The sequence below is a fragment of the Oryctolagus cuniculus genome, chromosome 4 (assembly GCF_964237555.1).
Source record: "Oryctolagus cuniculus chromosome 4, mOryCun1.1, whole genome shotgun sequence".
NCBI classification, from domain to species: Eukaryota; Metazoa; Chordata; class Mammalia; order Lagomorpha; family Leporidae; genus Oryctolagus; species Oryctolagus cuniculus.
This window is the reverse complement of record NC_091435.1, coordinates 150,226,338-150,253,364: the sequence shown is the minus strand read 5'-3', so window position 1 is coordinate 150,253,364 and position 27,027 is coordinate 150,226,338. Positions and strand designations below refer to the sequence as shown.

General features: G+C 43.0%; 1 protein-coding gene across 1 annotated transcript in view; it reads right to left on the bottom strand.

The window, feature by feature from the left end:
• Positions 1-26,072, bottom strand: part of PIK3R4 (phosphoinositide-3-kinase regulatory subunit 4) — a 68,989-nt gene extending 42,917 nt beyond the window's left edge. Inside the window, exons 1-6 of the mRNA XM_002716186.5 lie at positions 25,589-26,072; positions 23,795-24,568; positions 13,165-13,298; positions 8,070-8,652; positions 4,694-4,828; positions 1,330-1,551 (exon numbers count right to left, since the gene is read on the bottom strand). Coding sequence (XP_002716232.1) covers positions 1,330-1,551; positions 4,694-4,828; positions 8,070-8,652; positions 13,165-13,298; positions 23,795-24,527 — 1,807 coding nt within the window. The 5' untranslated portion in view covers positions 24,528-24,568; positions 25,589-26,072. The remainder of the gene's footprint in view (positions 1-1,329; positions 1,552-4,693; positions 4,829-8,069; positions 8,653-13,164; positions 13,299-23,794; positions 24,569-25,588) is intronic.
• Between the last annotated feature and the right edge of the window lie 955 nt (positions 26,073-27,027).

The following is a 27,027-nucleotide window of genomic DNA, read 5'->3' as shown; positions in this document are numbered from 1 at the left end:
AATATATAGGATTATCTACATAATAAATGATTTTTAAAGCATTTAAATATTCATAGAGGCTAAACAGTTTTATAATAAACCAACAAAACAATGAAAATCTCTTTAAACAGAAAAATAACCAATATAAAGATAGGCTTAAAACATACAAGCTGACCAACAGGTGGAGGAAGTGCTACAAACCACCATTTTCCAAAAAAATAAATAAATAAATAATAAGATTATTTGGAAAAAGAAGAGAGTGAAAAAGACAAAAAGGAATGAGAAGTGATATATGCTCTAATCAGGAATTGAGTTAGGTGACAACCTAGATATGTTTGAGATGCATCAATAAACTGATGAAAAAACAAAAAAAAGATGTCTGAAAATTGATTTAATAAAAAAGAAATATAGGCAATTTCAAAACTTTTAAAAATTGAGAGTATCTGTTTCTCTAAAACACTGTATATAGCATTTGCAGAAATACCAATCCTGTATCATGAGGGTTTTTTTTTTTATTTTTTAGAAAAAATTCCAACAGCCAACCTTACAGCTTACTTTCCCAGATTACCTGGGGGAAAAAACCTAAAGCTTTGTATTTTCTGCTATCTCTTTAGAAAGGCTAGAAATCAATCAAGATTTCCAACATGTACAACAGTCTGTAAATTTTTTATATGAAAGAAATAAACTGTTAACAATCATGTAGAGAATACAATGTCTTCTGTAGACAAATCTGAAAACTAGAAGTATGTGAAATCAAAGAGCAGCCAAAAAAGCTGCTTAATCTTTCACAAATTTTAATTTATATAAAGCTGAAACTTTTGATCTTCGAATAGACTGATTTTTGAATATAAACATATTGTAACTATTACTTTGATTCTAAAAGTGATGGAAATTTAGCAAATGTGAAAACCATAAAGAAAACAATCACTTACTACCCTAGCTCAAGATAGCCACCACCCACGTTTTACTACATTTCAGCCTTTTTTATAAACACACTTTATTTTCCTTTATAGAACTGAGATCATATTTAAAGAATATTTACAATCTTCTTTAGTAACTAACAATATTCCATGGTATTTTTCCAGGTCATTATTCTTTTAACAGTTTTTAAAGACCGGATGGTATTCCTTCATAAGGATGTATAACAGGTTAACTAACCAACCCGTGGATCACCTAAAATATTTACAACATCCTAAAGCAACAATGAAGACAAACAGAAATATTAGAATCTCATTCCATTATTAATGAAATTCAGTAATCGTATCACTAGTCCTTCAGATTTAATAGAAGCACAAGTATTTGACAGGATAATTTAAAATCTTTAAGACAAATTTAAAAGCAAAAACATACCAACTATACTATCAAAAAAAGCTCCACGCAGATGCCAATCATTCTTATCATTTAGGAAAGTGATCATGTGAGACAATAAAACATCATTGGCTTTCTGACGTCCAAAAAATACGCACAGCCGTGTTATTCCGTTTTCCATTAAGGTTTGTTTCACAATATTTTCAGGGTCACTTAACAAAGTAACAACTTTCTGCTGGACCATTTCATGTAAGGCTTGGAGCTCTAAAAAGAAAAACAGCAAAGATAGGATCAATTTTTGCTTGTGTACATATTGAACCAGCCTTCCTCCTCACTCCTCGGGGAAGAGAATGATCACAGAAGCCACAGCAAAAGCTATGCTTCTCCACTACTCTGCTGAAGGACGGAAAACCAAGAGTATCCTAACGGGCAGATGCCACAAGCATGGTCACCAGCTCACTAGCTCCACACACGAGCTCAAGGAGAAAGTTTCGGGGAAGCACTAGAAAGAGCATACTTTAATAAGAGCACACTGATGGAGGGCTTGAAAACACTGTGGTTCAGGGTACTGAACAAGACTTTCTAAAGGGCTGTTTATCACACTTTATAAAGCTAGAAAATACACAACCCAGCACTTGTAAATGTTTTACATGATCTGGCTAGTCACTACATTTCTCTTCGACCTTCTCTCCTCCTCTCCCTCCTCTTACCATTTATTTACTGAGCTGTGTAAGATCACTTCTGTCTTCCTCACTACCATATCCCCGCGGTCACAGCAGGTCCTTAACTGCCTGATGCAGAGCAGATGTCTAACAATCACCTGATGACTAAGTGAGGCAGAGGCCACTGCTGCTCCAGCTACTGCCAAGGGAAAAGGTGACCAATCTGATAGGCAAAAGTATATGCTCACACTGAGAGAAATTCAAGAATAGCTCCCAAAAGTATGAATATCTAAATCCATTATCTAAAGAGGCCCAATTACACAGTTACAGCATGTACGACAGTACTGTTTTCCAAGGAACTCCATGAAAACATCTAGTATTTCCTTTGTAGTGCAATCTCCTGTAAGTTCACAACTATTTCACTGTTCATGAAAATGGAAACGAAAAGATATAATTATTTTCATGCAAAAAATTGTTTGAACCAAGCATACACATGTATGTATGCTATCTAAAGATGGTGGTGCCTTCATATGGCACCATTCAGATGCTGCTTGGGATGGCCACAATCAATATTGATGTCTGGATTCAGGTCCCAGTTCTGCTTCCAATTCCAGCTCCCTGCTAATGTACACCCTAGCAGGCAGCAGGTCTTAGCCCAAGTATTTGGGTCCCTACCACCCACATGGAGACCTAGAATGAGTTTCAGCCCCCTGGCTTGGCTTGGCCTGGCCTGGCCTGGCCTTAGCCCCAGCTGTTATGGCATTTGGGGAGCCAACAAACAAGAGAAAAGACTTCTCTTTCTGTTCTTTTAAACAATTTTAAAATTTAAAATTAAAAAAAAAATACTAAAATGGTACCACTCTAATGAATAACAGAGCCCATTCTAGTTTCCTGCAGCATGAAATTTAAATTTCCCTCTTAGAGCATATTAAATTCAATATTTTACTTGTAAATCTCTGAAAAACATTAGCTTAAAACCTATTAAGAGGGGCAGTGCTGTGGCATAGCAAGTTAAGCCTCCGTCTGTGGCACTGGCATCTCATATGTGTGCCAGTTCAAGTTCCAGCTGGTCCACTTCTGATCCAGCTCCCTTCTGATGGTCTGGGAAAGCAGTGGAAGATGGCCCAAGTGCTTGGGCCCCTGCACCCACATGGGAGATCCAGAAGAAGCTCCTGGCTCCTGGCTTCAGACTGGCCATGGCTTCAGACTGACTCCTAGCTTCAAACTGTTGCAGCCATTTGGGGAGTGAACCAGCAGATGGAAGACCTCTCTGTCTCTCCCTACCTTTATCTATGACTCTGCCTCTCAAATGAATAAACATAAGTTTTAGAAAAAAAGCCTATTAAGATCTGTATGAATATAGAGAAATCTAAGACAGAGACTCTGACATCACTGAGTTTACCATCACATCTGTTCCTTTATGGAAAAGGGCAAGGATTTTCATATGTAAATCACAATCAGTATGAAATAAAGTGTTTCATTGAGGATACTCAGAACCTACTTACATAAACAAAAGAAGATTTAGATTATTTTATTTTTTAAGATTTATTCATTTGAAAAGGAGAGAGAGAGAAAAAAAGAGAGAGTGAAATCTAATGCCCACTGGATCATTCCCCAAGTGGCCACACAGCCAGATTTGAGCCAGGCTGAAGCCAGGAACTCCATTCAGATCTCCCACGTGAGTGGCAGTGCCCCAAGAACTTGGGCCACCTTCCACTGCCTTCCCAGGCACATTAGCAGAAAGCTGGATTGAAGTAGGGCAGCCAGGACTCTAACTGGCATTCCAATATGTAACGCCAGCATTACAAGCAACGGCTTAACCTGCTGCACTACTACCCTGGCCCCATGGTTTAGATTCTTTAGCTATGGTGTCTCCTTTTTTTTTTTTTTTTTAATATCTTGAGAATTACATCATTCAGCTAGCTTTATCACTCACAAAAATCAGTTCTAACTAAGAAACAGTTGAGTTTGAGTTTGGACTCTGGTGACAAACTGATCATTTTCTGGTTGGATAATACAATATGAAGATAGACAGGGAACCTTCCTGTCCATGGGTCTGGTATTCCTTCATCTCAGATGAAAACTATTTTTTTTAAAGGTCCCATCCACCTTTATATGATATTAACATTAAAGCTGGCAATTGGAAGCGTTCATCAAAAACAAACAACAAACCAAACTCATTGGCAGATGCTTGGAAAGAAAACCATAAATATTAAAACCACACATACAACTATTTAAATAACACGGTAAGATAAAAAATTAGGTCCAAGGCAATTTTCAACTGCTTAACATATATACCAAATTTTAATATGAAAAAATTGGATACCACATCTGAAATGCATTCAACACAGTCTTTATTTCCTCTCAGTACTTACTGTTATACTGTGCAAATTATGAATTCTATTTGTGCTTTTAAAAATACATGAGAATTACTGAGAGTAAAAGACATTATTCAAAACCAACAGACATAACTAATTGATTGCAAGAAAATTGTTATAATTCCTGTTTGAAAGGACCACTACTACTTAGTAATCAAATCTCAAACATTTGTTTTTTGGAAGTCTTTAGAGACAAATATCCATCAATCCAGGAATCTTTTCAGAAGTTAATCATGAACAAGGTCAATACCAGAAGATGAGTGCCAATCTAAGAAATCATCACCAGCACATGGAAACTACAAATGAGTCTCTGCAAGGTAGCATTAGCAATTCATTTTTAACAGGAAATCTGGAAGAGTATACAACCTGTGTCATAATTTCCATTCGGATGTGTAACTTCATCTATTTCTTCACTATTGGGGTCATTTTCCATATTGAGGTTTTTTAACTGTACTAATTCCAGGAATCTCAGAGCTGTTTCTGCCAGTAGAGCTATGTTTTCTATTAAGATAAAAAAGGAAGACAATTTCTCATTATAATCTTAAATATTTGTGATGCTTATAACTTTTCCACCTTGTCTTCATAAATAATCATAAAATTTAAAATCATGAACTTTCCACCCAGTGCTTAACCTAATCAGATGTGTGATGACTAACTGCATAACCTACAGCTAACTCCAAACAATAATGTAGCATTAAAAAAAAAAAAAGCATTTAAAAAAACAACAAAATATAGCACTCAACTCTACTGAGGTTAGCAAAGCTTAATCTTTCTACAGAGACCTACCATTTAAACAGTACCCTGACAAGTGAAATATACCAATTACAGTCACATAGAAAAATTTTCATGAAAATAATACATCAAGCTGGGCTTTGGAATCAGGCAGAAATAAGTGCAGACCTCAACCCTGCCACTTCCTGGCTGGCTGTTTACATTATCTGAGTCTGTTTCTTCAACATAAATGAGGAGTCACAGACACCTCAAAGAGTCATTACCAAGCAAAGATCAACAGTACCGGCTGCTTTACAATGATATTCTTAATAGACCAAGGCGTGAGACTGCATCTACTCCTGTCTACAGTTTCTCCTTTCTCCTGGTAATACTCTGCTAAAACTGTCTGACACCCCTCACCACTGCAAAATATCTGCTTCTAATTTCTGTCATCACATTTACTGTTGGCTACATATGCTCTTCACTCGTACTTTCTCCAACTCTCTTCTCCTGCATCTGTATCCTTCCATGCTTCCCTGTTCTGTGCTTAACAAACAACCACAACCCATCAAAGACTGAATAGCACCAAACATAAAATTTAACAACCTTAAAACTTAAAACGAGGCTTGCTTTCTCCTTGTTTTTTAAGATCCCTAAAATTGAAGAGCACCTTTGCATCTGCTGAGATCCCTGAGTCTGTCAAACACAGTGATCTCTTCAGCTTGGGCTTACACTCTCCACCCCTGCCAGGTTCAATACTGCTCTGAATATAACAGACTTCTGTCCCATGAAGTTAGATGTTAACACTTTATAATACTTACTCATCCTAAGAATTAGGAAATTCTGGGCCAGAATCGGATAATAAGTCAAACTTCTAAATAAATATCAGCATAGTTAATGAGTATCATCTTTATTAGGAAAAGTTTCTTACTTTCCTGGGTACCTCCAAAGTATATTATAAATGCATCTTTGCTTAATTCCCCACTTAATTCCATAACTCACAGATCACTTGAAAGTTTATTTTATACAAGACAGAAATTATAATAGCATCTCTCAGATAAAAAATATCATAAAGAAAAAAAAAAAGCCAATGCTGATTTTAAACTTGTATAATCATTGACTTGGGTGGTTTAATTATACTTAACCAATACAAGTTCAAATAGCTTTCTGGCTCCATTTAAAAAGGCTGCTTTATCATGCATGACGCCATGAAGAAAGGACATTGCAAGGTGCTGGCACTGACTCTGGGTTGTATCAGGAGCCCTTGCTAGAAAGACACAGAAGACAACGAAAACTCAGTTTCAAAACCAAGGTCAGGGCCAGCAACTCTAAGAACCGAGCATTAGATCAGATAAATTTGGGTCATATTATCTAGTCTCTCCTACCCCCAATTTTCTCACTTGTAAAACGATGATAATATAACACCTACTGCTTAAGCTTGTTGTAAGGGTCACCAGGACTTATAACTAACCCACGCAACAGCCTTGAGCAGTGGATGCCATGACACACAGCAGGCTTTTATGTAAACAGAAACTATTAGTTTTGTATACGGCTACTAGTAATCAAATGTCAACATGTTAATATGGTACCTATGCACAGAACTTCACCTATTTAACACAGTGCAACACAGATTAAGCTACACTGAGCCAAAAGTAGGATTTTAAAACTGATACAGCTTGACTTTAAACCTATAAACTTTTATTTCACTTGATTTTACTTTGTTCTATGACTTATACTGCCAAGTGAATTTTTAGTATGCTTTGTAATACAAGATAAATTTTGATGCATCTTAAAGAAATCCTACATTTCTAAGCCTGAAGTTTATAACTATACAATAACAGAAATAAGACACCATAAATAGGCAGAAAGATAAATATAAGTAAAAATATCATGGCAGGAGAGGAATGCAATCATTTTGCAGATATACTTAGAAATAAGACTGAAGTACAACGGCTACTTTTCACATATTCCATTAAAATACTGGCAGACAAATTTTTTTTTTTTTGACAGGCAGAGTGGACAGTGAGAGAGAGAGACAGAGAGAAAGGTCTTCCTTTTCCATTGGTTCACCCCCCAGTGGCCGCTGCGGCCATTGCGCTGATCTGAAGCCAGGAGCCAGGTGCTTCTCCTGGTCTCCCATGCAGGTGCAGGGCCCAAGGACCTGGGCCATCCTCCACTGCACTCCCAGCAGAGAGCTGGACAGGAAGAGGAGTGACCAGGACTACTAGAACTGGTGTGCCGGCACTACAGGCGGAGGATTAGCCTATTGAGCCGCAGCACCGGCCATGGCAGGCAAATTGTAAAATGAATGAACTGAACAACTTTCTTTCAAAAAAGAATACTATCACCATACACATATTATATATTATTTACAAAGACTTCAAAACAGAATTATTACATTGCAGAAATACATTATTTTCCATAAACAAATTTTTAATCAAAATTCATCTGCAAAGTTAAAGTCATCAATTGCATCATGAAGTTTTATGAGGACAAACAGAACAAGTAGATGTGTATAACTTGTCCTCTGCTTAGCCACACATGCTAAGCACTATAGTAACTAGAAAGGTTCTTTCAGCACCAAATTGCTCAGCAAAAATTCATTTTTTCAACTGCAACAGACTGTTACATATTAAAATTGACCAGCAAGCATATTTGTTCAGAGAAGTTTTAAAAAGCCTGAAGACACTAGAGCATAAGGCTGTACCTGTAAACACTGGTCTTAAACCAACTTACAGTCCCTGTGAAAGCACAAGATTCTGTATTATATACGCACTTATCACTCTGATCATTTGAAAAAATTGAGAAACACATAAAAGGTGAACCCCAGGAACAGATTAGCAATATATATTAAACACAAGTAGTTCAAAAAGCAAAGTTCCTATTTGGAATTCCCAAAGAAATCGGAACAAGCAGTACCGTAGTCACTAACTTGAAAAAAATCTCAGTATTACCTGAATCAGCCATAATAATGTGTTTCCCCCCTTCCAAAAACCATCTGAGTGACTGTTACTTGGAAATAAATCCTTACCAGCATAGGCTAGTCTAACAATAGTAGCGTCATCCTGGGCTAAGTGGGCTATGCCTGGCAGAATGTATTCCGGATAGATATTGACATCATTGCGGGGAACTTCTTTGACAAGAGCAAGGACTTTGGTCAAAGTTCTCAAGGCTTCAGCCCTCACCCTAGGAACAGAGTCATTACTGAAATGCAGAAGATAAGGTGTAATACGATCCAAAAGGATTTCCACACTTAATCTTGGGGCCAAATGGAGAATAAGTTCCAAGGCAGCAAGTTTGGAATCACAGTATTTGAGGGTCTGCAGGCAAGACGTTATGACTGACACCAAGATAACCAGCCCATTTTCCCTAGGCTCTCCTTCCGCTTTTTCCGGGAGATCATGGCCACAGAGATTGTGAATAATGTTGCCCAAATCCTTCCGTATAACCAGAATACGCTCATCTGCAGAGAGAAATGTTTCCTTGGCAAATTGGGCCATGTAGGGCTGAAGAAAAGTGTAAAATATTTCAGGAAAAGCATTGCCACGTTGCTGCTTTAAGTAATCCTCTGCTTCTAATCGTTTATCTGGCTCACGATGAATCATCTGAGTTACCTATACCAGAGGGAGACAGGGAACAAAAATAGACTTGAGACCACAAGTTAAAACCAAATGAAAGCCACAAATGCAATTTACATGGGATTTAAACAATTTTTAGATAATTCTGACTCTTCTCCATCATCATCTGCCACACTACTTTCAAAAACCTGATTTCTATTGGATATGACTTCACACCACAGTCCTAGAAAGCTACGGGAAATAATACATATAGTGTGGAGCCGGCACTGTGGCATAGCAGGTAAAGAGACTGCCTGCAGTGCTGGCATCCCAGATGGGCGCTGGTTTGAGTCCTGGCTGCTCCACTCCCGATCCAGCTCTCCGATATGGCCTGGGAAAGCAGTAGAAGATGCCCCAAATCCTTGGGCCCCTGCACCCATGTGGGAGATCAGAAGAAGCTTCTGGTTCCTGGCTTTGGATCAGCACAGCTCTAGCCGTTGCAGCCATCTGGGGAATGAACAGCGAATGGAAGACCTCTCTCTTTCTCTGCCTCTGCTTTTCTGTAACTCTGCCTTTCAAATAAATAAATCTTTACAATATATACATAGAGAGAGAGAGTGTGCATTACAGATGGCCTTGACACAGAAAGAGAAGTTTATATCCTGTTTAGTATTCATCATCCTTTAAGATAAGGAAATTTTGTAACCCATAACTAAAAGATTCCTAAACATTTCTTAACAGGACACACTACTGAGAATCTGAGGAAAGCAACAGATCTTCTCTACAGAAAAATGTGTGCACACAATTTCTACATACAAAATTACAACTCTGGAAGGGATCACTGAAATCCAATTATGTATCCCAGGTTAACAGTTCTGGTTTAGGGGCCAGCACTGCAGTGTAGTGTAGAGGGTAAAGCCACCGCCTGCAGTGCCGGCATCCCAAAAGAGCACCAGTTCAAGTCCCAGGCTGCTCTACTTCCAATCCAGCTCTCTGCTATGGCCCAGGAAAGCAGTAGAAGATGACCCATGTCCTTGGGCCCCTGCACCCATAAGGGAGACCGGGAAGAGGCTCCTGGCTCCGGACTGATGCAGCTCCAGCTGTTGTGGCCAACTGGGGAGTGAACCAGCGGATAGAAGACCTTTCTCTCTCTCTCTCTCTCTCACTCTGCCTCTCCTTCTCTCTGTGTGTAACTCTGACTTTCAAATCAATAAATAAATCTTTAAAAAAATAAAATAAAAAAGAGTTCTGGCTTAAAACCTTATTGCTGGAGCTGGTGTTGTGGTATAATGAGTTAAGCCACTGCCCACAACACCAGCAGCATCCCTGATAGGGGCCTGTTGGAGTCCCAGCTGCTTCACTTCCAGTCCAGCTCCCTGCTAATGCTCCTGGGGAAGCAGTAGAAGATGGCCCAAGTGCTTGGGTCCCTGCACCCATGTGGAAAACCTGGAAGAAGCTCCTGGCTTCTGGCTTCAGCCAGGCCCAGCCCTGGTGGTTGCAGCCATCTGGGGAGTGAACCAGCAGATGGAAGATTTTTCTTTCTCCGTCTCTCCCTCTCTCTAACTCTTTCAAAATAAACAAACAAATTTTTAAAAAAATAAAAAAACCTTATTGCTGGGGCCAGCATTGTGGCGTAGCAGGTTAGGCCACCAGCCTGCAATGCCGGCATCCCATATAGGCACTGATTCAATTCCCGGCTGCTGCACTTCTGATGCAGCTCCCTGCTAATGGCCTGGGAAAACAGTGGAAGATGGCCCAAATGTTTGGGCCCCTGCCACCCATGTGGGAGACCTGAATGAAGCTCCTGGTTCCTGGCTTCACCCAGCTCAGTCCCGGTCATTGTGCCATCTGGGGAGTGAACCAGAGGATGGAAGCTCTCTCTATATATAACTCTTTCAAGTAAATAAAAAGTCTAAAAACAAATTTTATCACTAGAGCTGGCACTGTGGCACAGCAGGTTAAGCCATCACTGGCATACCATATTGGAAACTGGCTGAAGTCCTAGCTACTCCACTTCTCATCCAGGTTTCTGCTTATGTGCCTGGGAAAGCAACAGAAAATGGTCCAAGTACTTGGGCTCCTCCCACCGCACCCATGTGGGAGACCTGGTGTTCTGAGCTCCTGGCTTTGGCCTGACCCAGCCCCACTCTGCCACTGTAGCCATTGGGGAGTAAACCAGCAGGTAGAAGATCTCTCTGTCTCTCCTTCTCTCTGCCATCCAGTCTTTCAAATAAACAAAAAAATAAAATCTTTAAATATATATATATAAAACCTTATTGCCCCAAGTTCAAAGGAATACCTGGTTTAGCTATAGTTCTGGGACACATTCAGTCAAAAAGGGAATGTATGGCTTAAACTTTTCAAGTAAGGTAAAAGAGATATTAAATCTTGTGAACACTCAAAATGATATACCTAATTTGACTTTATCTATACTTTTTCTAGTATCATAGAGGATATAAATTTCTTTTTATTTGAAAGTCAGAGTTATACAGAGAGAGGAGAGGCAGAGAGGCAGAGAGAGAGAGAGAGAGAGAGGTCTCCCATCCACTGGTTCACTCCCCAATTGGCCGCAATGGCCGGAGCTGCACCGATCTGAAGCCAGGAGCCAGGAGCTTCTTCTAGGTCTCCCATGTGGGTGCAGCGGTCCAAGGACTTGGGCCATCTTCTACTGCTTTCCCAGGCCATAGCAGGGAGCTGGACTAGAAGTGGAGCAGCCGGGTCTTCAACCAGCCCCCATATGGGATGCCAGTGTTTCAGGCCAGGGCATTAACCCACTGCGCTACAGCGCCGGCCCCAGGGGATAGAAATTTCTAATATACATAATTTAATATTTCCTGGATATTCATAGTATATCAGTTTTTATTTAAATATATAAAATAATATCAAAATGTATTTAGTTCTTTGAGCTTTCTGTTTAATCTTAAGTAACATGGAGGAATCAAATGAACTAAAAAGGAAAGCGACTGAACAGAATTACTTTTCCTATGGATCAAGCATTAAGCAGTAAACAAGCATACTCCTCTCACAGTTAAAAAAATATATTGGTCCGGAGTTGGTGCTGTGGTGTAGTGGGTAAAGCCATCGCCTGCAGTGCCAGCATCCCATATGGGTGCCAGTTCCAGTCCCAGCTGCTCCACTTTCGACCCAGCTCACTGCTATGGCCTGGGAAAGCAGTGGAAGATGGCCCAAGTCTTTGGGCCCCTGAACCCACATGGGAGACCCGAAGAAACTCCTGGCTCCTGACTTGGATCAGCACAGCTCTGACCCCTGCAGCCAATTGGGGAGTGAACCAGTGGATGGAAGACCTCTCTCTCTCTTTCTCTCTCTCTGCCTTTCCTCTCTCTCTCTCTGTAACTCTTTCAAATAAAAATAAATAAATCTTAAAACTATATATATGCACAAAAACACAAAATATAGACCCACTTCATTATTTAGCCAAAGTAACATAGCAATTAAGTTTTATACCCAAAAACAGAACAGCGAGGTACACCAACTTCTTAACTAGTGTGTTCACTAAATATAAGCTAAAATGCCTTTCTCTGAAATGTTATTTTTTCACATTACCATTTTAAGAGAAATCAAAATATTTCCCTACCTTATTAAAGATTTTCTAAGCACACCATCATCTTCCCTGTGAGTCAGTCTTCATCATAAACATTAGTTAACATATGACTGACTTTCAAAAGATGCCCTCACACAGTAATGCAGACAGGTGGCTTGGGCCCCTCCCACAAAATTCCTCAAATCTGTTTCATGATATGAATTTGTAACTCTATAGATCTCCCTTCAGAATTTCCCCAGGGTTAAGGGAGAAATGTAAAGCTACCTGCTTCTCTATGAAGTGGCCCTGTATGGCTGTATTATATTCCAGTTAGTATCTTCTGTTCCTTCCTTTGAGATGCCCATTTCCTTCATTTTTTTCTAGGAAGGCTCTATCCAGACAAATTCTCAAAACCCCAGCAACCTCCACAATTCCTTCCAAATTTGTCCAAAGCAGAGCTCAAGATTATAAGAAGACATACGATGCACTTTAAGTCAAATGAGCTCTGTGCCTAAGAAGGAGGAAAATAAATTTCTTCCACAAAAGTAACAATTCATTGTGTATATTAGTAACTATTGCTTTACTGCTTTATTCCAAATTTCCAACATCCCAGAGAGTTGCCTGATGCACGAATGCAAACAAAATCCTTTAAAAACTATATAGCAGGGGCCAGCGCCATGGCGCAGCAGGTAAAGCCGCCGCCTGCAGCACCAGCATCCTAAATGAGCACTGGTTCGAGCCTGGGCTGCTCCACTTCTAATCCAGCTCCCCGCTGATGCACCTGGGAAAGCAGCGGAAGAAGGCCCAAGTCCTTGGGCCCCTGCCCCATGAAGGAGGCCCAGAAAAAGCTCCTGGCTCCTGGCTTCTGCCTGGTCCAGCCCTGGCCACTGCTGCCATTTAGGGAGTAAACCTGCAAACAGAAGATCTCTTTTTCTCTCTCTGCCTCTCCTACTCTGTAACTCTGATTTTCAAATAAATAATATTTAAAAAAAAAAAACTTTGCAGCAAATATTTGTTAATATAGTTACCAATTCTCTGATACTGCAATCTTCAATTTTATTTAACACTTGTTCAGGGAAAAAATGTCCATTTCTATAAGCCAACAGTTGAGAGAGATCAAACAATGGTACACCTTCAGTAAAAAGTTCAGCAATCACACAACCTGGAAAACAGCAAATATAGGTCCATTAAAATCAGTTGCAAGATATTATGTAATATAGATCAAGAATTCAGAAAACTCATAAAATTCAAAATGTAAAACCAAAAGCAAACTGAATTAGAAATTTCAATGCAACTAACATACAACTAACGTCAAGCACGCAGGAACAATGTCTACTGCCCAATCATCAGTTTCTAAACTATAATGTCAAAAGGGGTCATTCACTTTTCCTGCCTCTTAAAAAAGCTTACAATAAAATTACTTCTCAATTTTATCATTTAAAAGGAATGTGTATATTATATACACATTTATATAGAAAGATTAAAAAAAAAGTAAGAAAGTTTTCTCCTAAGAACAGATTTCTATAAGAGCTTTAAAATATTCATGGGAAATTTACATTATCTTTTAATTCCATTTCTCTATGAACTTTTTTTAAGCCTACCCTCCACATTTACCATTAAATAAAGTTATTCGATGTCTCCCACACAGTTGGTACCAGTAGTACATAAAACAGATAAAATCCCTGTCCTCTTGAGGTTTTCATTCCAGTAAGAGACAGAAAGTAAACCAGTGAACAAACATAAAATGCGATATGCTAAGTGTGGCTGTAAAATTATAGAGGGAAACAGACAGAACTCAATTATATGCCCTTATATAATCTTCAAAACAAATTTTAAGAGTGGCTACATTCCCAGTTCCAAACAGTTTTACTGAATCATGACGCAACATCCATTTAACAAGTCTTACAGAGTTCTTCAATAACTTTATCTCACAACTTTGGGTTTTCTGGTTCCTCTGCCTTGAAGTATCACCTCATTTTCATCTCTGCTCGAATGCAATACTAGCAGGCAGTAAGGACAGTCCTGACCGCCCATTTAAAATCACAAGTCCTATTACAACAACTACCCTATACCCATCACCTGGCACATTCTCTTTTCCCTTCCCCTACAGTTTCATCCCCACAGCACCAATTACCAGATTTTATATATATATATATAAACACTATATATATGTTGTGTGTCACATATTTGTTTCTTATGCTCTAGAAAACCCCCTATGGCCAGCGTGGCATAGCGGCATAAAGCCACCACCTGCAGTGCCAGCATCCCATATGGGGTAAAGCCACCACCTACAGTGCTGGCATCCCATATGGGCGCAGGTTGAGACCCGGATGCTCCATTTCCAATCCAGCTCTCTGCTATGGCCTGGGAAAGCAGTAGAAGATGGCCCAAGTCCCTGGGCCCCTGCACCCTGTGGGAGACCCGGAAGAAGCTCCTGGCTTCGGATTGGCGCAGCTCCAGCAGTTGCGCCCAACTGGGGAGTGAACCAGTAGATGGAAGACCTCTTTCTCTCTCTTTCTCTGCTTCTCCTCCTCTCTGTGTAACTCTTTCAAATAAATGAATAAATCTTGAAAAAAAGAAAAAAGAAAACCCCCAGAACATAAACTCTATAAGGAAGGGATTTTTCCTGTTTCCTGTTTTCACTGAAAAATCTCAGACAACTGAGAAAGTTCCTGACACACAGTAAACATTCAATAAATTTGTTAAATTAATTTCTATCTATAAAGTGTCCAATTTTAGAGCAAAGGCCTTCAATCAACAGCTACTAAAAACACTATAAATAAGGAAATATAAAACCTAAAAAACACTATAAATCACCTATAACTAACAGATATCAACAGAACATTACATCCCAAAACAGCATAATACAAATTCTTCTCCAGTACACATGGAGCACTCCAGATTAGACCTATACCACACTATAAAACAAGCCTCAGCAAGCTTAAGAAGGCTAAATCATACTAACTATGCCTTTCAAACAGTGAAATGAAATAAGAAATCAAAACAGGAGAAATTTTGAAAAATTCACAAATTCATTCCTACATAACTAATGGACCAAAAGAAAATTAGAAAACACTTTGAGATGAATGGAAATGAAAATACAACAAACAAAAACTACAGGATGGGCCGGCGCCACGGCTCAATAAGCTAATCCTCCGCCTGCGGCGCCGGCACACCGGTTCTAGCTCCAGTTGGGGTGCCGGATTCTGTCCCGGTTGCCCCTCTTCCAGGCCAGCTCTCTGCTGTGGCCCGGGAGTGCAGTGGAGGATGGCCCAAGTGCTTGGGCCCTGCACCCCATGGGAGACCAGGAGAAGCACCTGGCTCCTGCCTTCAGATAGGCATGGTGCGCCGGCCGCTGCGCGCCGGCCGCGGCGGCCATTGGAGGGTGAACCAATGGCAAAGAAAGACCTTTCTTTCTGTCTCTCTCACACTGTCCACTCTGCCTGTCAAAAAAAAAAAAAAAAAAAAAAAAAAAAAAAAAAAAAAAACTACAGACTGTAAGGAAATCAGAGTAAATGAACAGCTATAAACATCTCTATTTTCTTTTTTTTTTTTTACAGGCAGAGTTAGAGAGAGAGAGAGAGAGAGAGAGAGAAATATCTTTCTGTTGGTTCACCCCCCAAATGGCCACCACGACCGCCACGCTGCACCAATCCAAAGCCAGGAGCCAGGTGCTTCCTCCTGGTCTCCCATAGGGTGCAGGGCCCAAGGACTTGGGCCATCCTCCACTGTACTCCCTGGCCACAGCAGAGAGCTGGCCTGGAAGAGGAGCAACCAGGAAAGAATCCAGCACCCCAACTGGGACTAGAACCCGGTGTGCCAGCGCCGCAGGCGGAGGATTAGCCTAGTGAGCTGCAGCGCCGGTCTTTATCACCACTATTATTCCATGTTGTACTGAAGGTTCTAGCCATCGAGAAAGTGAAAAGGAAAATATACAAACACAAGCAAATATTTGCAAATCATGTCTCCAATAAGACACTTGTATCTAGAACATACTAAAATTTTTCTTGGCGGCCAGCGCTGTGGCACAGCAGGTTAAGCCGCTGCTACAGTGCAGGCATGCCAAATGGGTACCAACTGGAGTCCTGCCTGGTCCACTTCTGATCTAGACCCTTGCTAATGGCCTAGGAAAGCAATAGAAGGTGGACCAATCCTTGGGGTCCTGAACCCATAAAGGAGACCTGGAAGAAGCTCCTGGCTCCTAGCTTCAGCCTGGCCTAGCCCTGGTTGTTGCAGCCATTTCAAGAGTGAACTAGCGGATGGAAGATCTGTCTCTCCTCTCTCACTTTGTAACTCTGACTTTCAAATAAATAAATCTTAAAAAACAAACAAAAAACTTTTTCTTAAGAGGTGGGTATTGCACTGCAGCAGGTTAAACCACCACCACCTAGGTTACCTGCACCCCCTATCAAAGGGCTGGTTCAAGTCCTGGCTCCTCCATTTTCAACCCAACTTCCTACTAATGTGCTTAGCAGGCAACAGATGACTGCCCAAGTATCTGGGTTCCTGCCAAGAAACTGGGAGATAGTTTCAGGCTCCTGGATTTGGCTTGGCCCATTCCCAGCTGTTGTGAGAATTTGTGGAATGAACCAGCAGATGGAAACTTTCTCTCAGGCTCTCCATCTCTCAACATCATCCTGCCTTTCAAATAAATAAATCTTTTTTTTTGTTTGTTTGTTTGTTTGTTTTTTATTTTTGACAGGCAGAGTGGACAGTGAGAGAGAGAGACAGAGAGAGAAAGGTCTTCCTTTGCCGTTGGTTCACCCTCCAATGGCCGCCGCTGCAGCCGGCGCACCGTGCTGATCCGATGGCAGGAGCCAGGAGCCAGGTGCTTTTCCTGGTCTCCCATGGGGTGCAGGGCCCAAGCACCTGGGCCATCCTCCACTGCACTCCCTGGCCATAGCAGAAAGCTGGCCTGGAAGAGGGGCAACCGGGACAGAATCCGGTGCCCCGACCGGGACTAGAACCCGGTGTGCCGGCGCCGCTAGGCGGAGGATTAGCCTATTGAGCCACGGCGCCAGCTAAATCTTTAAAAAAAAAAAAAAAAAAAACTTACAACCCAATAGAAATAATGAAAAAAAATAATTTTAAACACAAAAGATTTTTGAATACACCTTTCTCCAAATAAAATATATGAATTGACAATAAGCACATGAAAAAATGCTCAGGGATGGCACTGTGGTATAGGGGGTTGAGCCTTCATCTGCAGAGCAGACATCCCATGAGGGCGCCAGTTCAATTCCCAGCTGCTCCTTGCTAATGCACCTAGGAAAGCAGAAGAAAATGGCCCAAGTGCTTGGGCTCCTACACCCATGTGGCAGACAAGGAAGAAACTCCTAGGCTCCCAGCTTCCGTGTGGCCCAGCTCCAGCAGCTGCAGCCATTTGGGGAGTGAACAGCAGATGGAACATCTCTCTCTCTCTGTGTTTCTCCCTCTCTCTGTAATTCTGCCTTTCATAAAAATAAATAAATCTTTTTTAAAAATGCTCAACATCATTAGTCAGTAGGCAAATACAAACGGAAACTACAATGAAATACTACTTCATACCTCTAGAATCACTACAACCAAAAATATAATACCAAGTATCACTGAGGCTGTGAAGAACCTGGAGACCTCACACGCTGCTGGTGGGAATGAAATGTAAAATGGCACCGCCACTTTTGAAAACAGTTTGGCAATTTCTCAAAATGCTCAAAATGGTTTATTATATAACCCCACAATCCCACTCTTAGGTATATTCTAAGACATTGAAAACCTAGGTCCACACAAAAATCTACACATGAATGTAACTGCAGCATTATTTAATTTATCCAAAATGTGGAAATCACAATCTCTATCAATTGATGAATGGACAGATAAAATGTGGTGTATCCATATAATGGAGTATCATTCTGCCATAAAAGAATGAAGCATTAATACATGCTACAACATGGATGAGTCTTGAAAACATCATGCTAAGTGAAAGCAGCCAGTCACAAAAGGCAACACATCATTTGATTGCATTTATACACCAAACAGTTACCAAATGGGTATCAAGGGATAAACTGTGCTGATCAGCAAAACATTCTTAAAAAATTCTTCCCATAGATTTCTTATTGGTGGCAAGGGATCAAAAAAAAAAAAAAAAAGGTAACTTACAAACAGAGAAACTCAGGTGGTTGACAAGGTGGTCAAATTATCTCTAACAGAGATCACCTGTCTCCAGATGTGGTATTTTAAAACCATGTCACTTACACAGTATTCTTACTGAAAATAATAACCTCAATCTAATCATGAGGAAACATAAAAACTCAAAATGAGGACTATTCTATTAAAAAACAAAGGAGTTGGGGACCAGTGCTGTGGCGCAGGTTAATCCTCCACCTATGGTGCCAGCATCCCATATGGGCGCCAGTTCTAGTCCCGGCTCCCCGTCTTCCAATACAGCTCTCTGTTATGGCCTGGGAAAGCAGTAGAAGATGGCCCAAGTGCTTGGGCCCCTGCACCCGCATGGGAGACTGGGAAGAAGCACCTGGCTCCTGGCTTCAGGTCGGCGCAGCTCCTGCCATTGCAGCCATCTGGGGAGTAAACCAATGGAAGGAAGACCTCTCTGTCTCTCCCTCTCACTGTCTGTAATTCTACCTCTCAAATAAATAAAATCTTAAAAAAAAAAGGGGGGGGGGGTGAGGTGACACAGAGTGCATGTAAAAGCTGGTGAACATTGAATAAAGTTAATACTCTAGCAACAATGCACCAATGCCAATTCCTGACTTTGATGTGGTTACAATATTTTTTAAAAAATCAACATTGAGGGGGTTGGCGCTGAGGCGTAGCAGGGTAAAGCCACTGCCTGCAGTACCAGTATCCCATATGGCTGGCAGTTTGAGTCCTGGCTGCTCCACTTCTGATCCAGCTCCCCACTAATGTGCCTGATAAAGCAGAGGAAGATGGCCCAAGTCCTTGGGCCCCTGCACCACGTGGGGAACCTTGAAGAAGCTCCAGGCTTCTGGCTTCAGATCAGCCCAGCTCCAACCATTGCTTCCATTTGGGGAGTGAACCAGCAGACATTGTATGCTCTCTCTCTCTCTCTCTCTGCCTCTCAAATAAATAAATAAATAAATCTTTAAAAAAAAAAAAAATCAACATTGAGGGAACCTGTGAAGCATTCTTCACTGTTTTTGCAACTTTCTTAGTCTACAAAATAAAAACAGTAGGGGGCCAGTGCTGTGGCAAGCGGGTAAAGTCACCCACTGCTGGCATCCCATATGGTTTGAGTCCAAGCTGTCCACTTCCAATTGAATTCCCTGTTAATGCACCTGGGCAAACAGCAGAGGATGACCCAAGAGGTTGGGCCCCTGCACCCACATGGCAGACCTGGATGAAGCTCCTGATTCCTGGCTTTGTCTTGGCCATTAAGGCCATTTGGGGAGTGAACCAACAGATGGAAGATCTCTGTCTCTACCTCTCTCTGATAACTCTTTCAAATAAATAAATAAATCTTAAAAAATAAAGTATAAAAGTAAATTTAAAAAATTTAAGAGAAAGCATTCTTCAAAAAAATGTCAATGTAATAAAAGAAAATAAAAAGTTGTGGAAATGTTCCATAATCAAGAGGTTGAAGAGATAAGACAACTAAATACAACACCTGACCTTAGATGAGGTCCTGTCCTGGAACAAGGAAAGTGCTATAAGGTACATTATTGGGTCAAATACAAAATTGGGGTAAAAAGTATAAATTACTACATTTCTGTCAATGTTAATCTCACTACAGTTGATAACTACATTCTGTTAAATGACAGACTATCCCTATTCTTGGAAAATACACACTGAAAATTTCAGCGTACATAACTCATTCCCTTGGCAACAGTTACTAATTTCCCAAATCTGCATCTCAATTCCAAATTTCTATGCATCAAACTCTTATAACCAACTGCCTACTGTACATCTTCTCCTGGCTATTCCCAAGACACCTCCAACTTAACATTTCTAAAACAGACCTCACCGTCTTCCCATTTCTACCTGGTTCTTCTTCCTGGGTCTCCTATCTCAGTGACCAGTATCATCATCCAGTTTCCCAAGCACCAGAGGAAGGAGAACTGCTCATGATTTCATCTTCAATCACAAAGTCCAACCACCTATTAATTATCTTTCTTTAAAAAAAAGATTTATTTATTTATTTGAAAGTCAGAGTTACAGAGAGAGAGAAGAAGAGGCAGAAGAGAGAAGTCTTCCACCTGCTGGTTCACTCTCAAATGGCTGAATGTCCGGAGCTGGGCCAATCTGAAGCCAAGAGCCTGGAGTTTCTTCTGGTCTCCCACGTGGGTGCAGGAGCTCAAGCCCTTGGGCCATTTTCCACTGCTTCCCCAGGCCATAGCAGAGAGCTGAGTCAGAAGAGGAGCACCCAGGACTCGAACCAGCGCCCATATGGGATTCCTGCACTGCAGGTGGCAGCTTTACTGGCTCTGCAACAGCACTGACCCCTACTAATCTTTTTTTTTTTTTTTTTTTTTTTTTTGACAGGCAGAGTGGACAGTGAGAGAGACAGAGAGAAAGGTCTTCCTTTTTCTGTTGGTTCACCCCACAGTGGCCGCTGCGGCCAGTGCACCGCGCTGATCCGTAGCCAGGAGCCAGGTGTTTCTCCTAGTCTCCCTTGCGAGTGCAGGGCCCACGCACTTGGGCCATCCTCCACTGCACTCCCGGGCCACAGCAGAGAGCTGGCCTGGAAGAGGAGCAACCAGGAAAGAATTCGGTGCCCCAACCGGGACTAGAACCCTGGGTGCGGCGCCACAGGCGGAGGATTAGCCTATTGAGCCGAGGCGCCAGCCCCTACTAATTATCTTTTAAGCACTAGGTCTCTCCACTCCCAACTCTGCCACAACCTTAAGCCAGTCAGTTACAATCATGCATTACCTAGATTGTGGCAGTTTTCTCCTATTTCCCTGCCTCCACTGTAACTCCCCTGCAATCCATTTGCCATGCTACAGCCAATGTGTTGTCTAAAACACACATCAGACAGATTAGCCTAGGCATGTCAGACCCTTTCTGATTTGGGCCTTGCTTCATTCACACCCTATGTTCCAGATATACTAAAGTACATGAAGTACCCCTACACCTGAGTGCACCATGCTCTAGCCTTTGTACAAGCAACACCTGAAACCCAACTCCTGTAAAAGCAGGACCCAGCCTCTTGTCTAGCCCGCTTAGCCCAAGGTGTCCTTGCCTGTCCTTTATCAAAGGAATTCACTGACTTGAAGGAGTGATACAGCTGGCTCTACAAGGTTCTAATCACCAGACCCAACCAGTCATTTGCTTCTCCAACAGGTAAGAACCTTGATGGCCAGGACTGTCCTGGGGGTAATTTGTGTAGGGGAATTCCAGATCCAAGTAGACTGTAGCTGCCACCTTCCCGTAACCCCCAGACTGACTGGAGCCCACCTGGGCCATCGTAAATTCCCTAAAGAACACGGCATCACTGACCAATCAAAGGAAGGTCATAAGCATCACTGACAACCAGGAATTTGGACATGAATTGATCATGCACCTCTCAGCCCCAATTTCATTGTATAAGAACCTTCACCCCTAACTCCTCAGGGAACCCAATCTATAAGAACCTTCACCCCAGGGCCAGCACTGTGGTGTAGCAGGTTAACGCCCTGCCCTGAAGCGCCAGCATCCCATATAGGCACCAGTTCGAGACTGGCTGCTCTACTTCCGATCCAGCTCTCTACTATGGCCTGGGAAAGCAGTAGAAGATGACCCAAGTCCTTGGGCCCCTGCACCGGTATGGGAGACCTGGAAGAAGCTCCTGGCTCCTGGTTTCAGATTGGTGCAGCTCTGGCCGTTGTGGCCAATCAGAGAGTGAACCAGTGGATGGAAGACTTCTTTCTCTCTCTGCCTCGCCTTCTCTCTCTGTGTAACTCTTTCAAATAAATAAATCTTAAAAAAAGAAAAAAAAAGAGAACCTTCACCCCTAACTCCTCAAGCAGCCTGGAATTAAGCAATAACTACCCAGCTCCTTGCTCTGTGCTTTGCAATAAATATCTACTTTATTCTACCACCCTGACATCAGTGATTAGTTTTCTGTGTGTTGGGCACATGGATCAACTTTGGGGGTTCTGCAGCAATGCCTCCAACTAGTTTGGGGTGTTGTTTGGCAACATATCCTCTGCCTGAAACAAACTAGCTTACCAAAGCTAACTCCCAATTATCTTGCAGTTTTCATCTTAAATGTCACTCTCCTAATAAAGAAGTCCTTCTGTCCCTGCCTTTCTGCCCAACACCTCATGGTGACCATACCAGCATCCTATGCTTATTACCACCATAATAAACAACACCGCAACAAAATGTCTTTTTTTTTTTTTTTTTTTTAGACAGGCAGAGTGGACAGTGAGAGAGAGAGAGACAGAGAGAAAGGTCTTCCTTTGCCGTTGGTTCACCCTCCAATGGCCGCCGCGGCCGGCGCGCTGCGGCCGGCGCACCGCGCTGATCCGATGGCAGGAGCCAGGAGCCAGGTGCTTTTCCTGGTCTCCCATGGGGTGCAGGGCCCAAGCACCTGGGCCATCCTCCACTGCACTCCCTGGCCACAGCAGAGGGCTGGCCTGGAAGAAGGGCAACCGGGACAGAATCCGGCGCCCCGACCGGGACTAGAACCCGGTGTGCCGGCGCCGCTAGGCGGAGGATTAGCCTATTGAGCCGCGGCGCCGGCAAAATGTCCTTTTTAAATATCCATCTCCAGGGCCAGCGCTGTGGCGCAGCAGGTTAACACCCTGGCATGAAGCACCGGCATCCCATATGGGCGCCAGTTCGAGACCCAGCTGTTCCACTTCCGATCCAGCCTGGAAAAGCAGAAGATGGCCCAAGTCCTCGGGCCCTTGCACTTGCGTGGGAGACCCAGAAGAAGTTCCTGGCTCCTGGCTTCAGATCGGCACAGCTCCAGCTGTGCCGGCCAGTTGGGGAGTGACCCACTGGATGGAAGACCGACCTCTCTCTCTCTCTCTCTCTGCTTCTCTCCTCTCTCTGTGTAACACTGACTTTCAAATAGATAAATCTTTAAAAATAAATAAATAAATAAATATCCATCTCCACATTAAGAGGCAGGAACCTGGAAAAGAGGGACATATACTATCCATCACCAGCACCGAAACAGTGCCTAACACTACAACAGAAGCATTCAAGTGTTTTTAAAGGTAAATGAATAAACCTAGGCACTTACACAGGTCCAATGAAAGAATGCTGTATCTATCTGAAATAGTGCATGAGGACATACTGACAAATTCAGTACCTGTGACTAAAAATAAGCTTCATGTCAAGACTTGACTATTAAAATACATACACAGGGACAGGCATTTGGCCCAGCAGTTATAGACACTGCTTAGCATGCCCCATTGCACATCAGAGTGCCCCGGTTCAAGTCCCGGTTCCTCTTTCTGATTCCAGTTTCCAGCTGATGTGCACCATGGGAGACAGGTGATGGCTCAAGTAGTTGGGCCCTTGCCCTCCAAGTGAGTTCCAAGCTCCTAGTTTCAGTCTATCCAGCCCAGCCCAGCTCGGCTATTGTAGGCATTTGGGGAGTTAACCAGCAGATGCTTTGTGCGTGTGGACCCCACCTTTCAATTAAGTTTTCAAAATTTAAGAAATATATACACATGCTGGCTTAGCAAATCTAACCAAATCACATACCTGCTGAAAAGATGTCCATTGCTCTTTTCAACTCTCCTCTTGTTCTCTGATTGCTATTTAAGTCCACAAGTGGAGTTGAAGGATCTCTCATATATTCTAACTCTGTGGCAAACATCCCACCATCAACAAAACGTTCAGGAGCAATATAGCAAGTTCTTCTCCGTGAAGTGTCAAAGAAATAATTGAAATCTGCTGGATTGTCCTCTGGAAGGTAAGTGGGTTTAAAACTGGCGAAATCAGTTAGCAGAACCCAGTTCCAACTGGTGACCATCACATTTTCAGTCTTGATGTCCCCGTGACGGACCCCGGATTTATGTGCCTGGTCCACAGCCGTCAGGATCTGGAAGGCGATCCAGCGCTTCTCAATGTTATTTAAGAACGGCCGCGTACTGATGCGATCGTAGAGGTTGTCTCGGACATACTGCCGAAAGAGCATAGCTGCTTTCTCAGAAGCTTTTTCTGCCGCTTTCTGGAAAGGCAGACAGTTCTGTGCAGAGTGGAGCCGGATCTTCAGCTCCTCCAGCTCTTGTTTATAGCTCGTGAGAGGCAACGTGGGATCCTGAATCGCAAAGACCTTCACGACCACCAGGCCTTCTCGATGCTTCGCTCGAGCAACTTTGAAAAACCGAGTACTTCCCAGGCTCTTATCATATTCAAAGTCATGGATGTCCGAGAAGTAACTCTCCACAGACAGGATCTGGGAGGGAGCAATGCCAGCAAGTTGATTTCCCATAATGGCAGGCACGTCTGGCTCAGTAAGTTGAGATACAACACCTATAAAAATATATGAAGAACAAAGACTAAGAAGCAATGAAACATTTTTTGGTCTCTTACAAATAGATACACCTTATTTCTCTTCCACTGGGACCTAACCTTCTGCACAGCCTGTAAATCCCACACCCATTTATTTTTAGAAGACCAAAATGGAGGGATCAGCTTTGTAACATAGCAGGTTAAGCCTCCGCTTGCAATGTCAGCTTTCCAAATCACAGCACTAGTTTCAGTTCCAGCTGCTCCACTTCTGATGGAGCTCCCTGCTAATGTGCCTGGGGAAGCAGCAGCAGATGGCCTAAGCACTTGGACCCCTGTACCCATGTGGGAAACCCGGATGGGGCTCCAGGTTCTTGGCTCTTGGCTTCAGCCACTTGGGGAGTGAATTAGTAGATGGGAACCCACTCGCTCACTCTCGCTGTCACCTGCCTTGCAAATAAACTAAATAAACCTTAGAGCAAAAAAGAAGGCCAAGATGGTGGTGTGCCTTCCTGTTGCCCTTCTCGGCAGCTGAACTACATCTACACAGGTCCCTTCAACACTAAGACAATATTTTAGAATATTTATTGACACTTAAAGTACTTGTATAAATACACTTAAAAAACGTTTACAGCAAAATAAACTGATTTTTAATTCCACTTCTCCACAAATTTTCTTAGTTATCCTCGTATTAATGAGCCTTAACTATACACGTTCAGCGCATTACTTGGAGCTATGAGGGTTACAAAAGTACTGCATGGCACAAAGTTAAAAAACTTGTAGTAGTTTTCTTGGTGATAAAAATCGGATACATTAAAAATTTAAAACTCTAGTGTGCCCTCCCAACCAGCTAAACGAAGAGGCGAACTTCTCTCTAGGGTATAAGGACGGGGAGAATCGCTTCCGGAGATCTTAAGCAAGCCCAAACACACACTTGACAAACGCAGCCCAAGGTTCTCCTAACTCCGGCTTTGCGGGAAATAAAAGCCACACACACACACACACACACACACACACACGGCCTGGCGCACAGAGAAACATTACCCTAGGCCTCTGGAAAGTGGCAGAAATCGCTCAGTAGCTCACGAGGTCATGGCAGGTCACTTCGGGCCTGGGAGGGCAAAGGCGGCAGCAGCCCGGAAAGTTGTCTCTCTCTGGGGGCTCTTCCTTCAAAGACAGAGAGTGGGGGAGGGGAGCAGAAAAGTCCCAACCCTCAGGAGCCCCGACGTTCGCGGGGTACAGAGAAAGCTCCCGGGGACGCCCTGAGACTCCCCAGCCAGCCAGGGATTCGCCCCGCCAGCTCCCGGCCCTGCCCCGGGGGCCCGGCCTTCCTGGGCGCCGTCTTCCTCTCCCGGAGTAGCCGAGCAGACCCAAGCTGCCTCCTCGAGGGTCTGCCCGCCGGGCGGGGAGGTGGCGCCCGGGAGAGGGGACCGCCAGGCTCACGAAAACACCACTTCTACAATCGCTGCAGCTCCAGCAAACGCCGAACTCCCGGGAAAGCTGCCGGTCTGACCTCACTTCCTGTCGCGGAGCGGAAGTGACGCAAAAAGAGGCCGGAGGCAGAGCGAGAGTGGGAAGTTGGTTGCTAGGAAACGAGGAAAGGGCGGGGCGGCCTCAAACTGGGAGACTTGAGGAGGAAAAGGTGATGATGCTCCTACCTGGTTCGGGTACCCGCCCCGCGCGTCACCCTTTCTCCCCCAACTCTGGGGCTTCTGACACGCGTCAGAGTCTGCTAGAATACCCCCCGGACCCCAGTGCGAGTTCTTTAAGGGCACGCACAGGCGTAGGTACTATGTGCCAAGCTGGGTATTTTAAGAGCACTGAGATATAATTTACATGCCGCAATGTTCAGCTGGTTAAAATGTGCGCCTCAGTGGTTTAAATATATTTATAGTTATGCAGCCATCCCTATAATATAATTTTAGAGCTTTTTCATTACGCGGTGATGAAACCCGAGACCTTTATTGCTGCCTCTCCACGCTCCCAGCTCCCTCCCTCCTCCTCAGCCTCAGGCAACCAGGCATCTTCTGGACATCCCGTTTATGTGGTATGGAGCGTGTGGCTTCGTGACCGACTCCTATCACTAGGCATAATTTTTCTTTCTAATGTTTAGTTATTCTCGGCTACTTGAAAGGAAGCCTGACAGAAATAGAGATCTTCCACTCCCTGGTTCACTCCCCAAATGCCAACAACAGCCATGACTGGGTCAGGCTGAAGCCAGGAGGCAGAAACTCCATCTGGATCTCCTACTTGGGTGACAGGGAGTCCAAGCACTTAAGCTGTCAACTGCTTTCCTTCCCCTCCCCCTCCAGGGCGCATGAGCCAGGAGCTGGATCAGAAGCAGACTACCCAGGATTCAAACCAGCACTCCCTTGTGCGTTGCAGGCATCCCAAGCAGTGCCTTAGGCTGCGCCACAACACCCACCCCAGCACAATGGTTTTGAGAGTTATCACTCTTGTGGCTTGTACTACTACTTCATTTC